The 18,650-nt window shown below is 38.7% G+C and overlaps 1 protein-coding gene across 1 annotated transcript in view; it reads right to left on the bottom strand.

Moving 5' to 3' along the window:
• LOC104404603 (protein NEL-like) overlaps positions 1-18,650 on the bottom strand; it is a gene marked incomplete at its 3' end in the record, with an annotated part of 60,073 nt that overhangs the window by 16,727 nt on the left and 24,696 nt on the right. The window contains exons 4-8 of the mRNA XM_010013064.1: positions 18,460-18,556; positions 13,382-13,454; positions 13,124-13,206; positions 11,960-12,088; positions 10,565-10,667 (exon numbers count right to left, since the gene is read on the bottom strand). Coding sequence (XP_010011366.1) covers positions 10,565-10,667; positions 11,960-12,088; positions 13,124-13,206; positions 13,382-13,454; positions 18,460-18,556 — 485 coding nt within the window. The remainder of the gene's footprint in view (positions 1-10,564; positions 10,668-11,959; positions 12,089-13,123; positions 13,207-13,381; positions 13,455-18,459; positions 18,557-18,650) is intronic.

The following is an 18,650-nucleotide window of genomic DNA, read 5'->3' as shown; positions in this document are numbered from 1 at the left end:
TTGCGTGGGGGGGGGGGGGGAGGTGGGGGAAGTGGGGTAATATAAGGGCTATCATTCCAAGGTAGAGAGTGTCTTCTGTTCCACAAAACATCTTATTTCAACAGCTACCTTAGAATTTTATTTAGAAGACCTTGATATCTGTCCACATGCATTTAGAAAAGTTAGACTTAAAAACATGGAATTGTATTGGAAAGAATGAACATGGCTCTTGCTGTACATGATCAATTGTCAGCACAAAAGAATGACTGGGACTTGTTTTAATCAGTAGTGGTAAATAGCTTCCCAGATGATGAAAGACTGTTGCAACATACACAGAGACTAGTTTTCAGAGTAGAGCAGAAGCCAAGGTGAGGATTTTTAATCTGCTTGCTCACAATGTAAGAATCAACCTATTAATTCCATTGAGTTTTCATGGGTCTCAAGATGTCACTCTGGAAACAGGAGCAGAGGGGCAAATGCATGAATCAAGATGGTTAAAATTGCATAAAAAAGAGAATGTGATGCCTTTATTTACACGTCTATTTTAATTTTCTATTTTTTAAACATATTCATTTTTTCCCAGATTTCTTCAGAGCAACTCTGCAATAAAGTACTGCAAAATTATTAAAAGGAAAAATTTGTGGTTAACTGCTGATACCATACTACCAACTCTGTACACACAGAGCCACAGAAGACCATGGACAAGACTGAAGCATTCTGAAGTCATATGCAACTACTATTAAGAAGCCTGAGAACTTCGCAACTACCATATGCAAGACTGTTCTCTCTTTTATGCTGTACTCAGATTTGATTTCTCATTTAGGTGTCTTAAGGATCTGCAGAGTTTCTGGATACGGCATGAGGAAAACTTCTACAAAACTAACTCCCTCTTTACAAGCCTATAAAATTTGCATAGAGAGGATGCTGCACTTCAGTGACCATAAATATAATCTTAAGAGACATCCTAAGGAAATTATATCTGAATTTACACCTCTCTGTCAAAGTAATAATAACATAATCATGCCTGTTCAGCTTCCCTATCTTCAAAGTATTTGAAGCACTCACGCTCTAGAAAAAATAGATGAGTTAAGTGTATTTTCTTGCTTTGCCTTCGGGATGGGAGGGGCGGGGAAGACCGAAGTCTAATAATTGAAGCCAGGTGTTTTCTGTGCTAACTTATTGCATCAAATAATGATGTCACAGTAATACCATTCTAATATATAAGTATATACTGGAAATCATAAATGGACAAGATAAAAACAATCCTGTTCTTCACCATAGTAGCTTATGACAATGCAAAACAGCAAACCTAATTATATCTTCCAATTTTATTCATCTGCCAGGAAAAAAAAACAAAACTAGACATCAATTTTAAGTGATTTTAACCAAATGTCACCAATTAAAAATAAAATGAAACCTGGGAAAACAGTCAAAATTATACCTGAAAAAAGTTTACATAAACTTTTTCCAAGAGCAAGCAGGAGAGTAGCAGAAACTTCATTTACAAGCAGAATGTTAGAGAAACAATTTCAACAAGTAGAAGGAAAAAAATACTTATCAGCTACTCTGTACAGAAAGGCTTAGGATGGGCAACTACCCTCCCAAACAAATGGACAGAGCATTCTGCTTAATGGAAACTGGTACCAAATAAAACCCTCCAAAAAGGCATAAATTAGTAAAAACACTCTCTAAACTGGCAAAGAAGCAGAACAGTGATACATGGGAATCACCACAGATACAGTCCTGTGCCTGGTACAGTGAAGAAAGCAAACAGCAGAAACTCTTCAAATAAAAAGGACTGCAAAAATTGTTTTGAAGGGAACATGAAGAAAGTATAAGAAAGGACTGTTACACCATATCTAATGAGATTTCAATTTTAAAGTTGTGTCTCACATGGGACAAAGTGGCTGTTATTTGAAGCCAAACATATTTTATGAGCTGACAGATGTAGAAACAGTGATGAATATCAGCCTGGAAGTCTATACATCACATTTCAGATATCTGCAAACAATGGCTAAGAGAAGTAAACCATGCAGCAAAAGGTTTACTTCCTTACATGTTCCCACTGAAAAACTATCAAACTTCTGCAGTCCAAAAGACTGAAAGCCACTGGCTTGAATCACTGTCTTAACAAAAAGACAGATAAAGGATAACAGTAAACATCATTTTATGTGAATCTCACTGAACCAACTTCATTTATATTTTACATCCCTTCCTTAGATTGACAAAGAAATAAGACCACAGTATTATTGATGGTTTTGTGGTGAAGTTTTTTTTCAGTATTTTATTTATTGAGTGTCAGCCTTCACAACCTTCCCATTTTTTTTATTTCATGTGACAGGCACTGTCAGAAAACTGTACATGTTGTCTTCTTTTACACTCCCATGGCTCCTACCAGTGACTCCCCTATGCCAGCTTTCCACCCAGAGGACCCTTGTCAATGTGGCAATCCTGTTAGGAATGAGTAACAGATAACTGCACAGGCCTCAACAAGCCATGAATCTTGGTTGATTAGTTGGGTTTTGGTATTTTGCTCTACCTGGCTCCATGAAGTACTCTGTGTCTCCAACTTGTTACTTTTCTGTGACATTGTCCAAAAACTACAGTTTTGGGGTTTTAAGCTAAAGAAAAGTTCGTCTCTTTTAGGAACACATGCCCATTAAAGATCATTGTTACTACTACAGAAATTTGCAGGACCTACAGAGGAAAAGCTCCAGGCAGAAACTAGGACACCAGCTACAAGTTGCTGATTTGGCAATGCGCTTCTGGTTATGGGACCAAAAAAACCACACTCCAGTGATGCAGGTGCAGAGTGACATTAGCACATCACTGGTTAGAACAAACATACTGAAATCAATGCACAGCCACGTGAACACCCACATATGCTAGTTAATTTTTGTAATTATAAATAGAAGCAGAGTTTTAAATTATTATTTCATAGCCACCTGACTAAGCAAGTTCCAGTGAAATCAGCATTACTAAAGTGAGGGTAGTATCCTACTAGAGACTGGAACACTGACAGTCTGCCCACTCCCAGCTGTCTGAAAGTAAAAATATTCATACCTAACATATATTAATGTTTCATTTTCACTAGAAATAAACTAGAATAATAATGTGCTGCAGGTATTTTATATTTTTCAAACTCCCTAGTAAGAACATAATGAGAAAGAGATGGAAAAGAATAGGCTCTTTTCCCAGACAGCCTTGCCAAAATAGGTTATAAGAAGAGCAGGGAAGTGCAGAACATGGCTTACAGCAAAATTTGCCATGTAAAAAAATATTTTTAATTCTCTACTACTGAAATTACTAATATTATGTTTCAATTTCTTCTTTAGTGCAGATTGCTATCTATTCAGTGTAATGGATTTTAATGAATAAGGATTTTCTTAAGTGTATTTTATTTTAGAATTCATTCCTCAGGCACACAGTAAGACTAAAACTAGATGACTTTACCATTAACTGGAATTCTCCTCATATACTGATACACTGCCTCCAGATCTAGGGTCTTTCAGTGGAGTTCCATAATGCATGGGGTCCAGAAAAACTAAACAGGCACTTGCTTAGGAGGGAGCCATGCTTTGATGCATGAGAAGTCTGACTGACACACTGCACCGACTCCCCCAGTCCTCCTCTGCTAATGTGGAACAATGAAACTCAAAGGACATGGAGGAGGTGGAGGAGGAAAGGTAATGCAGTAGCAGAATATTCTGAGAAGTCCAATTACTGTAAGTTGTATTTCAATTTACTGTAAGCTGTATTTTAATTTACCGAGAACAACAGACATAGGAGGAGTGAGTTTCCTGCTCAGAAGGGAACTGGAAGTGAAAAGACTCAGTGTTTCCCATCTAATGGAGGTATACTGCCTAGCTTACAAAGAACAAAGGTCATTGGAGACTACAAGCTCTACACAGAGAAGCCCCTGATAATTCTGCCATTGGATATGTAACAGATACAAACCAAACATAATGCTATGGTGTAAGACTAAGCTGAAAATTTCTATAGCTTTACCATGGAAAACAGAGTAGTGGCTGAGCAGCTAGGGTCAAGGATGAGATTGGCCCTGCCTACCAAAGCCAAGGGGATTCTTTCCACTGTCTTCATCACAGGAAAGGCTTCAAAACATTCTTAAACCCTCTCAATGTTCAGCTTCCTGAGGTGTTACACTTCCCAGAGAAGAGAAGGCCCTGAGGAGATCTTCTCAATGTGTGCAAGCTACTGATGGAAAGAAATGGAGAGAGACAAACAGGTCTCAGTTGTGCCCAGTGACAGAACAAGAGGCAATGGGCATGAATTAAAACACATGAAAATCCACTTAAACACAAGAAAGCAGGTTTTTTTACTGTGAGGGTGACAGAACAGTGGCACAGGTTGCCCAGAGTGGCTGTGTAGTCTCCATCTGTTTAGACAGTTGAGAGCTGTCTGGACACAGTCCTGAGCAGCCTGCTCTAGGTGGCCTTGCTTGAGTAAGGGATTGGAACAGATGACCTCCAGAGATCCCTTGGTACTTCAACCATACTATGAGACACTGAGACTGTAGGAGCTATGCTGGATTCACAAATGATACATGCATCAATTATGTTTTTTCACTACAGCTTTGCAAATCTAAAATAGCATCACTGATTTTATGGACCCACATGAGTTCAAGGACATATTTATTTCCCTTGAAAAATATTTCTTTAGAAAAAAAAGTGTCTAAATGAATATAAATACTGTCTTTCTTCTGAAGACACAGAGTTGCTGTAGTAATATCACGGTAGAAAATGGGCAGTAAAGCTCAGTGTTAACTCATCTCAGTAATGTAAGTGTGCATATAATGCTTCTTATCTGTCATTACAATGTGATACTATCATTGTATGTTTTTCAAAAGCCTGAGAAATGTGGCTGATGTGAATCATTTCAGCATAGAAAATCCAGAAAGCAGAGGCTAAATGGACACTATTCTGCTAAATGCTAAATAACATTCCTAAGTTCTGCATGCTGACTACAGGAGATTTTAATAAATAGCAGGGCTTTAGGTAATAATCCAGTGCCAGCTACATTCAGGTATCTGCCAGCACTGTTCTGAACTAAGCTAATTTATCTGATTTTTCCTAATTAAAAAAAAAAATGTTTTATTTGCACTTGTATCTTGAAAAATCCACGTATACATATTTATAACCAAAATGCAACTAAACTTTTGCATTAGTCATAATGTTGCTTCTCCTTTATATTCTAAAGTGTGCATTTTTTTAAAAAGCTATTATAAATGACTCATCATCGCTTCACTGCTAAAACCTGCCTCTTCTTCCTCCAATACCAATGCCTGTTCTGTCATTCAATCATTTCTCTGCTCTGCAGCCTCTTCTCTGTGCCACACTGAATGCAGAAGCTGCTTCAGCACTTGGTTGATCAAGGCAGGGGCTGTGGTGTCACCTTGCCACTGATGGACATTACCTAAGGCAAGACAGCGTCACTCCTTCTGCCCAGATAAACAAAGCTGGCAATTCTGTGAAAAGGTGAAACTTAGTGAGCAGCACAGGCTTAAACCCATAATACTTCAATCCACCTGGATAAATAATGAATTTCAGAGAAATGTTAATCAGTATTCCTTAAGTTTCTAGGCAAGAATTTTGCGCTCTTGCTGATGGTCAGTTGCTCTGCAAATGAGAAGCAGATGGGCTTTCATAGTTCCTTCCTTCTGTGTCAGTAGGTTACAAGTGCTGGAGCTTGCAGAAGAGTGTAGCTTTGGGGGGAAAAAACAGCGCATCATGAAGAGAAAGAGGGGAAATGCCCTTAATTGTAATTAAAAGAATAAAAGTTTCTGTTAGCTAGCAAGACAGATTGCTGCGTCAGAAACCCACGCATGCCGTAAGAACTACCATGTCCATATCTGCGTTTTAATTATTTTGTTCAAAATTCCTTTCAGCATTATAACACCCCTTTACACACTCTCCGTGCATGTTAGTAACGGGAGCGTGAGCTGATCCAGTGCAGCCCTATGCTTCTCACAATTGCTTAAAATACTTACATTAGAGTGCAGATTTGGCTAAAATGCACCAGAAATCCATCAAATGTCCTGTTTAATAAAAAAACCAAGTACATGGAAAAGTCACAGCCTGCAGATTTAAACATAACGCCTCAGACTTTAACCTCCACTGAAATCTGTTGGGATAGATTTAAATAGTTTGAGATGAGGTCTATAAGTACTGCAGTGTCACCAGGAGGAGGACAGTGATGAGAAGAGAGCAATTTCTTCCTGGAGATCAGTCTTTGGTGATGGGAATTATTACTGCACCAGATACTGGTACAAATATCACTTCTTGTCTTTAAAAAGAAAATATAAAAATCAGCTGGTTTTTTAAAAATACACTATCTCCCTTTAAATATATATATATATCTCACATAGCTATTGGAAGCAATGCCTTAGTGTTAATACACTGACTTATAAAAACATTATCATAAAAAGATTTGCTGACCCAGTACCAATTGTCTCAGCTACTAAGACATTGGCAGTCCTTCCACAATTCACTTGAAATAAATGAACTCGTCCTTGTACTTCTTAAGCCAAGTCTGTGGTCTAAAGCAATACTTTATAGGGTCAGTAGGGGAGCTTAATCTCTCCCCGATTCCTATCAGTGCCCATCACCACACAATGCATCTGTCTCTTCAGAGGAGAAAAGAATTTAACGATCTCTTGCGCATACCCTCTCAGATAGGTTTAAAATTGCATTGGGAATAGAAAAGAAAGTTGTCTCTGCCTTCCAGCTCTAAACAATTCTTCACAGGAAGCTCCCATTGATCTAAGGTGTATGTTCTGATAGCTGGACTGATTTTTGAGTTGCATAGCTTGTCTGCAGCTGAAATATATACCCAATACACCGGCCAATTTATGTGCCTTGGAAAATGTTGCTTCTTTTAGCCCACTACAACTAATAGAAAACACAATGAAAATTTGCATGCATTGCCATTCCTTACAGTACCAGCATCAACCTCTGCACAAGGCAAAAGAGAACAAGTTGTCTGAATGTCCTCAAACAAAGCTACGGAATTAGGGAAAAGCATCAGGGTTTAGGTTGTTGGTTGGTTGGTTTGTTTCATTTGGCTCACAAGAAGAACCAAAAGCAAAGCAATGATGGTTAAAAATAGATCTACAACATTCCTCACCAGATGTTCTTCCCTGAACTAAACATTTAAGAAAAACATGAAGAGTCAGTTTGTGCTGAAATTTGTTAAGTATTGAACACCATCAAACAAGACACATACTGGACAGTGCAGCTTTGTTGTAAATGCTGGGCTGAAGTTCAATTCCTAGGGCTTGGCAGCATGGTAGACTCCCATGAGTCTATTAGCATAAGTGCTAATGTCAGAACGAGGCTTAAAAACCAAGCGCTTTCCATTCCTAGCTGACACACATTACAGTAACTGATGCAAAGATTAACCTCACAGTTTTACCTGTCTAAAAGTTCAGTATCTACTCTAATCACCTGGACTCCCTTTACTGTTCACAGAAAGAGATATCCACCTCCAGAAGGCAATTCATCCCATCACTTCCCGCCCCCTCTCAGCACCAAATGTCCCCTGGAGATGCCAATCTCTTTCACTGGTTATCAAGAGAGCTTAACTGATGATGTCCATAACAAAGGAAACACAACAGGTAATGAAATGGTAAATGACAACATGCTTGAAAATGCTCGATTACAGTCTGCAGTCCTCCATGCAGTCTGAGCATTAGCACACATCATGGCACCATTTTGGCCTGTATCAGCCAACATGCACTGAAGCAATGCCAGGCATAGCTGGGGGGACAGCACTGATCAGAGGCCATTTCCAGTCAGCCATCTGGATGCAGATACTCTGTTGGAGGGAAGGGGAAACAAGTTTAGCCATGTAGGTGTGGGCCACATGTGCCACCTGGCACCAGGGACACAGGACTGTGCCTGCCCTATTCTATTTACTAGTACAAATGAAGCCTCTTCAGATTATAGTCACAAATTCAACATGCTTAAAGCCATGCAGAAAGAATCTATCATCAATCACTCAGGGGAAAAAAAAGAACAAACAAAATAAAGCAAAAAACCTGGGAAGCCTGCTTGCTTGTCACTGTAGAAGCCTTAAATGCTCTACACTTTCACTCTGCTATGCCAGCTGCCATTAAATCAGATCCTGCTTGTTTCATTTTTGGCAGCTTTGTTTGAGCACCAGCAGAAGAAAGGAAGTGTGGAGGTAAGCACTCAACCCCCGGTGAGACGTGGCCACAAGGCTGCCACAGCTACTGCTGCCTGGGTAGTGGATACTCACATGACAGTTTAGCAGAAACAACTCATCATCTGGTACAAGGTACCACAAATACCAGAAAGGAAACAGAGATATCCATAAATGTTCTGTCTTGAAACAAATACTAAACCCATCTAAAGAACAGCATATTAGGCATCACCTTTTCTCAGCAGTTACGCCTGATTGTCCAATACTAAGAATAGTGGCTCTTTAAGCAACACGTCCCAGTTTGCTGCCTTTCCAGTTATAAGCCATCTGTTTTCACTCTATATAACCCAGTCAGATGCTACATCCCCTGATACTGTTCTAAGAATTGAAAATAAAAAAGTTATTCTCAGAACCTATCCAAACAGAGGAACCCAGCTTTGACCCCTTTGAGCAAGAATTGCGATCACTGAGCACACTGACCTCAATCAGCTCAGACCCTGAATTAAAGGCACCAAAAAGATACGATACATCTGGCACATACGTACATGAGCTCAGCAACAATTCTGCAGTTCCACCAAACTGACCTGGAGAATATGTAAGGGTCCTGCAGTCTCCATTGCCTCTAACTTCCACTCTCAATGCTCTTTTCACTGGAATTTAACTACCTTGTCAATGGGACTCCAATTTACACTCTCCATCCTTCCGTTCCAGGGATTTGGCCACTTTAAAAAGTTGTTTGATTCTTTTAAAGGCACTTTAAATAACCTAGATGAAATTAGGAATAATTTTGGAAAAGCAATTTTTGTTTATATTTTTTGATCTAATAATTTTTCTGGTAGTTTCTGAAGAGAGTTATATGTGCGCATATTAGTTATAAACTGAACTATGTACTGGCATCAAATTAACAACACTGGAAGCTAAAAGGCTTTTGATAATACTAAAAATATCAAAAAGGCGGTATCAGAGTAAACTTCAGAGTGAGCTGTACCAGCACTGTATATTAATTAGGAAGGAGAGTAGCAATGCTGCATGACAAGGTCAGTGTCCATATGCTCATTCACGTTTCTTGACCTTTATCAAGACTTCCAATAAAAACAACTTCTTAAGAAGTCACACAGTGTGAGCACTTCCCCATTAACATCTGGATGGTGAATTCCCAACTCAGTTCACAAGGAGTACATTACAAAAACATACTTCAGAGGATCAGGTTTTCAAACTCTGCCAACATGGTCAAAGATCCAAATAGAGGCTTGAACTCCACATATCTCACATCCCTGAAATACCAATGCCCTGAGCCATCCAATATGCATGGAAATTCTGTGTAGCTGGTTAAAAAAAAAAAAAAAGTATTTGAATTCTCATTTCCTCTCAATTAGAATTAATCTACTTAAGTTAATAAGGTTTCATAAAATGGGATGGTTTGTGTAACTTCTAACACAATTAAATATTAATAAACTCCTGTGGGAGCAAGAACAATGGAGTACAAAACATCTTCCTGAATTTTAGCTTACAACATGTCATTTTAACCAGTTATATATTTCTCTATACTCTGTAAAAAGTTTTATACAGCAGTAGAAGAGTGATGAAACCAGAGAAAAATCTCAGCATTTACAGAATAAAGTGCGTGCACCTCATGCTCAATTTCAAGAATGGATTCCACTGTAGCCTAAAGTAAATAACCATCACATATGCCACACACATCCATAATCAACCTAAAATATTGTATCTAGTCCATCTATACAGCGATTAACCTAAAATTTCCCCTCTCTGGCCCTATTTGCAACAAAACCAAAATGATATAAACCCAAAAGGTAATCACCTATCTTAAATGACAATACTAAATTACCTCTCTCCAGTTTCCTTATAATTCTGTCTGACCTTTTGTGAAAGAACATTTCTAGGTGTCTGGTTTTTGCTGGTCTCTTGGGTCTAGTATGAGTTTTCTCTTCCTTTAATTACAAAAGAAGAATCATAAATCTGAACCTCCATTTCTAGCACTATGGCATAAGGCTGAAAGTACATCATTCTTGTGATAGAGGTCTTAGAAACACTGGTCAAAACAAACACCAGGCAATCATTCTTGAATTTCTAGCAGTTTGGTCTAAAAGATAGACTATAAAAGTCTGCAGAAAGCTTTTTAATTTATCTTTTTTTTTCTTTTAAATATTGATAAGAAATACCTACGCTTAAAAAAAAAAAAAAAATTGAATACCCTCACCTGAAAAATTAAGACCGTCTGGTTATCAATTTCCAAAAATATTTCAGAGAAGTCAAAGTTCCCTCATTCCTCAACTCAAATATTTCATTTCCTGACCAGTTCTTTCACTGACATGTTTACAGAAAGGTTCCTTTTCTTTACAGACTTCGAAATATTCATTGAAGGAATCACCACAGTAAAACTTACATTGACATTCTTTGCAGCACTTGCCATCCACATACGCCAGGGCAGAGTTAAGCGGGCAGTCAGAGAGGGGGCAAATCAAAGCCTCGCACTGCACGGTACCATTCTAGAAGAATAAAAGGTGCTTAACTGGTAGTTATATTTAGCAAGAGCAGAGATGTTCTCAAATACAGGAACTTAAAGTCTATTTTTAAATGCAATGAACTCTCTAACATCCAAAAATACATTTTAACGTGTCTCTTTTAGTAACTACGAGAACAGAACCTATACCTTTAGAATATCATACGTACAATCTTTTAGACATATATGATGGGTTCTTTGAGATGATAATGATCAAACTTTATTTTTTTTTTAGAGGCAAATCTATTCGGAGGTAAAACATTCTGCCAGTCAGCAGCAAATTGGCAGATCAGTGTGAAATAACAACCTCACAGAACAATACTCTGCCTTCTGATTTTCACACAAGAGACAATACATTCCTACAAGGTAATAATATCACAGCTGCAAGAAAAATCTGAGACAAAAATACCTAATGCATTTAACACCAAATTCAATATCTAAATAGCTATCAGCCAGATTTCATATCATGGACTAAGTCATCTTCTCGTCAAACACAAAAAACTAAAAGCAAAATTAATATCCCTCCAGAAATATAAATATCAAAATCATACTGAACTTAAGGACAAACATTTGACAAATTTCAGATAGCAGCAAATCAATCTGAGGTGCAGTACAGACAACAACAGCCTTTTCACTGATTTCTAATGGCCTTTGGATTAGGCATTTAAGGAGTTCGAGTGAAATTAATGAGTTTTACATGAATGGGCAATAACAAAGATGCCATGATCTGGTACCTGAAAGGATACTAGACCATGCTATCACTTCTGCAGTTGTGATACCTTTGGGAATCTTCCATCCACCTAACAAATCTTTTTCATTTGTGATATAGCAGAGCATTCATACATGACCCTAACTTTTTACTTTGTATTACACGCTTAGATGTAACCAAAGGCAACCAAAGGCAACCAAAGGGAATCAGACACAAGGGATCAATTAAATAATTTGCTAAGAAAAAGGCCACATTTATAGTGACAAAAAGCAGGGAATTAATTATCCAGAGAAACCATTTGCAACTGAGTGCATGGGAATTACATGATAGCTAAATATATTGCATAGCATCTGTGTATGGTGACATGAAATATAGGGGAGCTACATATGCTGGCACTGCTGAAACAATACATTCATTAATACTATTCCTTAGATGTAGAATAGGTTTTCTAGCACTTTGTTGTTACTACCTAGTACACACCTGGAAGTTTTCTCATTATTTGCCTCAGTAAAACTGTAATCACAGGAAACACTAGCATTCCTGAGTATCCACTCAAACTGTAGCCATACCATGCAAGTGCAGTTCTTACAGCCATCTGTCCAGGATTCAAACTCTCTGTAAGTCATGCCTTTCATTGTGCAGGTCCTTTCACAGTAGCACTGATCCAATTTGTTCATCCTCTGCTCAGCTTGGGACAACTGTATTTATAGTTCACAAAGAAGTTGTGAATTTGTAAGTGGTTTCCACATTAGTATAAACATGATCATCAAGCATGTAGATGAAATAATACATGTAGGTAGGCAAATGCAGTCAAAGACAATAAAACATGGTAAAATACACTATGATTAAACCATCAGTCATTCAGAGACGGGAATTAAGAAGCAAGACAATGCAATTCATCTTTCTCTAACATCAGGAACATCATGAAACAAAGCAAGTAGATCAAGATGGGGTTTGCCACTGATTTCTCATCTTTGTATATGTGAAGTGATCAAGACTCTTGTTCTACATTAACTACTTGCAGATACTAGATTATACACAAAAGACCCAAATCTGAATAGAGAGGCAAAATTGGAGGTAAAACTCAAAACCAACATGTTAGCAATTGTTTCTCCACTACAACCAAGGCATTTTTAACATTTCTGTATCAAAACAGCTATTCCTGCAGACATCTACAGAACTGACATTTAAAGCCAGAATATTAGTCTATATTCACCAGCAGACATTAATGGCTTTGGTGTGATATTCTAGGGAAAATAGAAAAGAAGAAAATGCTGTTTTGGATTCTTAATCCCTTGTATTAATTCCTTGTTTTGTATATATTTTGCCTGAACATGCCTTTGGCAGCTGAGGTCTGGAAAAGTCTTGGACCAATAAGTCTTGCTGCAATAAGCTTATAAGCACAGCAACCTATTTCATTCTAGATTTATTGACTTGTTAGCCTAATAAATAGAGTCTGAATATCTATGAGCCCCTTCCATGCTCAGGGATTTGGATTCTGTTTCCTATTAAAATATATGATTCTTTAAAAATATTAAAACACCAGGAAGCTTTCTGAACTGGGAATTCATACATATAGACACTAGGCACAGATATATAAATACAAACATAGAAACATACCATGCAGGGATGTTCCACACACACTCACATGCACATCCCCACATATGCACAAATAATCTAAAAAATAACAGAGTCCTCATTTCTCCCATGCTGTGATTCCTAGTAAACATTACCTTAGCTGATGTTTTGGCTAAAATATCTTGCAGTTCCATAATTTTCTGCACAAGTCCATGGAAGTCATTACAAGTTGGGCATGCTAGAACAACAAAATATGCATATTAATAACATACAAACTGTATTCACAATAGGCTCAATCATGTCAGAGTTGACAACCAATACAGTGAAACTCAAGGTTTTAAGAAAGCTTGTAGGACAGAAGGTAGGTACAAAGCACAGCTTTCATTTTATGGTATAAGAATTAATAGACTTACTGCGATTAAGATCTGGGCATTGAGAAATAAATCCTTGAGGCATGACAAGTAATTGCACATCTTGCATTATGCCCTATGTGTAAGTGGAGAGAAAAAAAGGATACATTATTTATACCTGTCAAAATTACGTTTTTCATTCACCATGCAAAGCATTAAAGACCACACAGAAAAACTGCCTGATAAAAACAATACTTATGAATATACAGCTTCTTGCCTTGACTCGATGCAGTGATAGAAGAATAAGCAGAAAGTATAATAGAAAGATGTACAGACATACTGGACCATTTTTAAAGACATAAGATTAAATGTCAAGATGTTATTATGTGGCAAGAATTTGGTGGTTTTGAATTCATTGTTATTTTTAGTTAGCCATTTGAGAAAAACTTGAAAATTACCTTTAAAAGTAATTTGAAAAACTGTTGCAGTTTTAGTTACTTTGAAACACTTTTAAAATGTAAATCTCTTACTAAGCTGTAACTGTCAAATAGAAGTGAAGATTACAGGAACTTGAGTCAGGAAAACAACATTCATGTAAGTCCTGTATGATTTTGTGCTGGTTTGGGCTGGGGCAGAGTTAATTTTCTTCATAGTAGCTAGCACGGAGCTATGTTTTAGATTCGTGCTGCAAACAGTGTTGATAACACAGGGATGTTTTAATTATTGCTGAGCAGTGCTTGTATATCCTCAAGGCCTTTTCTGCTCGTCATCCCACCAGTGAGAAGGCTGGGGATGCCCAAGGAGTTGGGAGGGTACACAACAGGGACAGCTGACCCCAACTAACCCCAGGGATATCCCAGACCACATGGTGTCATGCTCAGCATATTAAGCTGAGGGAAGAAGAAAGAGAGGGGTGGGGGGTGGGAGGATTTTGGAGTGGTGGCATTTGTCTTCCTGAGTAATGGTTACTCGTGATGGAGCCCTACTGTCATGGAGATGGCTGAACACCTGCCTGCCCATGGGAAGTGGTGAATGAATTCCTTGGTTTGCTCTGCTTTTGTAAGCAGCTTTTGCTTTACCTGTTAAACTGTCTTTACCTCAACCCATGACTTTTCTCACTTTTACCGTTCTGCTTCTCTTCCCCCAGCAGAGAATGAGCAAGCAGCTCTCTGATGCTTAGCTGCCAGCTGGGGTTAAACCATGACAGATTTTCATGGGGATTCTTCCACAAAGCATGCAGAATGCTGAGAAGCTTCCTCAAGGCCTTTTCTGCTCGTCATCCCACCAGTGAGAAGGCTGGGGATGCCCAAGGAGTTGGGAGGGTACACAACAGGGACAGCTGACCCCAACTAACCCCAGGGATATCCCAGACCACATGGTGTCATGCTCAGCATATTAAGCTGAGGGAAGAAGAAAGAGAGGGGTGGGGGGTGGGAGGATTTTGGAGTGGTGGCATTTGTCTTCCTGAGTAATGGTTACTCGTGATGGAGCCCTACTGTCATGGAGATGGCTGAACACCTGCCTGCCCATGGGAAGTGGTGAATGAATTCCTTGGTTTGCTCTGCTTTTGTAAGCAGCTTTTGCTTTACCTGTTAAACTGTCTTTACCTCAACCCATGACTTTTCTCACTTTTACCGTTCTGCTTCTCTTCCCCCAGCAGAGAATGAGCAAGCAGCTCTCTGATGCTTAGCTGCCAGCTGGGGTTAAACCATGACAGATTTTCATGGGGATTCTTCCACAAAGCATGCAGAATGCTGAGAAGCTACATGTCTGCTACGCTGCTGCAGAGTTGCATGTTGGCAAGAACTTAGGGGAAGTTTAGCAAGAAATGCAACTATGCCATCTGGAAAGAACAGGTTTCACCCAGCAGAATAGATCCCGTGCTTGCAGCAGAATTTACATGCACCCTTAGTCATTAACCTATAATTAGCAGCCACTTTGCTGCTCTCCGAAAGCAAAGGCCAAATAGTAATTTCAAAGTGAGCCATCCTATCATATTCCAGATGTTCCTTTCATCCATGGCTTCCTCCCTGCATCTCCAAAACTCCTTCTTAGGAGCAAAAGAAAAATAATTATAACATGCTTCAGTGTGCTTATAAAGAGAATGTTTCATGACACTAAGAACACAATGCAAAAGTCCACATTTCATTCACATGCACAGGGCATTCAATACAGATGTTGCAAAGTCAAAAAAACCACAGAATTTTGACTTCAAGTGAATGACCTGGGGTGACTTAGCAACCTAAGTGACCTACAAAGAAAAGCAGGTGTCACTGGAGGGCAAAGAAGAGCATACTTGAGTACCAAGTCTGCTTTTCTCTCTTAGTACTACAGCGACAATCTAGGGCAATCAGATGCTTCCCCTTGCTGCCAAGGAGCTGCAGTGATTAGACAACTGCGGAAAAAAAAGGTGTGCCTGAGGCAGGGCTCCATGTCAAGACCTCCCACAGCACGTGTTCTGGAAGTCAGAAACAAAGATCTCTTTGAAGAGTGCACCAGAAAGCTCACTGTATTTATTTCTCCTCCCTTCCTTCCCCAGTGTTACCAAGTTCCAACGCATGACAACCCAAGTCATGGCACTTTCATGAAAAAGAGGAATGGCAGGGTCCAAGCCATTCAAGTTTAAAACACTCTTCACACAGGGAAGTATTCAAACAATTCAGCTATTAACCAACGTTAAAGTTTCTCCAACTATTTGAGAAGCTTTATTCATCAAGTATCAGCTATTTGATGTAAGCTGGGCTCTGCTACTCACCAAGAATTCAGGATCCTTCTCATTCTCCCAAAGTAACAAAAGGGAGCTGTGACACCAAGCCCACCTGGGCTCCCAAATCAGAACCTCCTGACAGTTCATGAGAGGCTTTGCATGGGCTCTTAAAGAACCTAGTATTTCAAATTAACACCTTTACTGGATGCCAGGTACTGAGAGAAGTTCCACAGTACCAGAAATCAGATACGCAGAACTGCTCTCTCAAACTTCAGCCCTTAATGTGAAACAGGTACAAACATATCCCGGTGAATATGCCTACTGGCACATTGGTTTAGTGCAGTAATTTTATATTCAAAATCAAATACAGCCAAATAAAATCTTTTTCACAGCGACTAATGATTTTGACTACCTTGAACCCCCTGTACAATCCATTTAATCTGCTCAAAGTAGCCTGATTTTCAGAAATAGCTAAGCACCTGGCCCTCTCAAAATCACATCAGTAGGAGCTGTCCCACAGTGAATGCCTAAAAATACATGCTCTCCAAAACACTAAGAAGCACTGAAAGCCCTCGTCTTCTAAACTGACGAATCCCCTGTACAACGGTGTCACATTTTCAGATGCAGTTTGACCACTGGTACTGTATTATGCTGGAGATCACAGCACAGTATATTATGGCTTTATCTATGCTCTTTTAACAGCTATCCATTTCTGTATTTCTGACAAGCTGGTTTATATTTGTAATTGAGGCAAAATTTTGCAGACATATTTTTGTTTAATTATATCTTTCTTCAAAGAAAAAAAAAAATACAGGCCACTACTGGAGCATTTCTTTTTCCACAACTAATGAGCTTCTTTGCAGTGACTATGATTTGACAAAAAGAAGTCAAAAACTGAGAAGGCGCAAGAAAAACAAAAGGAGAATAAATGAAGTGTATTTGAGATCAGTTTAAATAATGCATTAATATTTTCTGATTTTATTCTTGCAGTCAACTGTTTATTTAAATCGGGAATAAAATTTTGCAACTTGTTTAGTAGAAATCCTCTTAGTCTTTTGTAGGAAAAGAAAACATATATTCAGTTGAAGAATGAAAACAAAGTCATGCTCCAGTTTCCAAATCTGAGCTTCCCACTGGACCTCTGTACTTCATACGCAAGGATATTTATTAGCATGTAAGTACAGGAAACACTATTTCAACATCCAAAACCTGATTTTAGTACAAAAGCACAGAACTTGCTGTGAAAACCACAGCCAAAGTGTTTTACACTGGGAAAAAAAAGATTTAACATGCCATATTTTAAAAAGTGATTGTGTCTGTGATCAACATCATCAATTCTATTTTGCAGCTTAAGTAAAAAGATGCCTACTGGGAGGAAAATGGGAGTGCAGTGTGGAAGGCATCCACAGGGATGCCATCATTTGTAAAAGCAGCTCCAGAGAAGACTGAGGCCAAACGACAGATAGTGGCTATGACCAATGTGTGCTACCTAACGGACTCAGAGGAATCAAAATTTACACTCCAGTTCAACATAGCGTTCACTTTCTCAATCTTGCTATACACCAGGTGTTTGCTTTATATACATCTTAAAGTAGAAGCAGTAAGCAAAACACATGTACAAATATTCTTCCCCTGAGGGAAAAAGCATTTTCATCATTGATGCTAGTCATCTCATTCATTTCTGAGCCGAGAAGATACTGTGATGAAATCTAAATCCTACAGAGGAAATTAAATTGGACTTCCCTAGACTGTAGTGTTCTGTGACACACACAGAAAAATGCATCTATGAAACAGACAATAATCTGACCATTTATTTCCTGAAATTCTGTTGCACTCGGCCATTTATCTTTCCCTGTCTTTGGCTGCAGTTGGCTGTGTCACTTGGTGACACTGAGCCCTATGCATCTGGCTCTGCAACTTTATTTATTGATGGAAACACAGCTCACTGCATCAGATACACTGCTACTCAACACACCATAGCCCTAAGAATTCGTATTATGATTACAGAAGCACAGAATAGTTGAGGTTGGGAGGCACCTCCTGAGATCATCTACTTCAACTCCCCCGCTCAAGCAGGATCAGCCATGGCAGATTACTCAGGACTATGTCCATATGGCTTTTGAATATCTCCATAGTAGTCCCACTTCAATCAGCCCCATAGTAGAATTGTTTTCTTAAATTCAGATGGAATCTCAGGTGTTTCAGTTTTTGCCCATTGCTTCTTGGCCTGTAAGTGGGCACTACTGAGTCTGGATCCCTTATCTTCATTCCCCATACACTTTCAGGTATTTAAATAAATTGATGAGATCCCCTCTGAGGATCTTTCTCTTCTCTAGGTTGAACAATCCCAGCTCTCTCAGCCACTCCTCATATGAGAGATGCACCTATCGCTCAATCATTTTTAAGTTCACTCTTCCTTTCAGGGAACGCATACCTTAAAATAACCATGTGCATTATTCCTTTGTCCCAGCCAAAAGGTCGTACCCAAAGGTAAGTCCATGAAGGGCTTCTCCACAACTCTTTCATAAATTCTGAAAAGGAAGAAAAAATATAGTCCCAAATTGTTATCATTTAATTTACTCAGAGCTGGAATGTTCCAAATGTGAAAACTTCTTATAAAACAAC

The sequence above is a fragment of the Nestor notabilis genome, unplaced genomic scaffold (genome assembly GCF_000696875.1).
Source record: "Nestor notabilis isolate BGI_N333 unplaced genomic scaffold, ASM69687v1 scaffold11974, whole genome shotgun sequence".
NCBI lineage: Eukaryota > Metazoa > Chordata > Aves > Psittaciformes > Psittacidae > Nestor > Nestor notabilis.
Note: the sequence above shows the minus strand (reverse complement) of the source record. Positions and strands in the feature narration are given on the sequence as shown.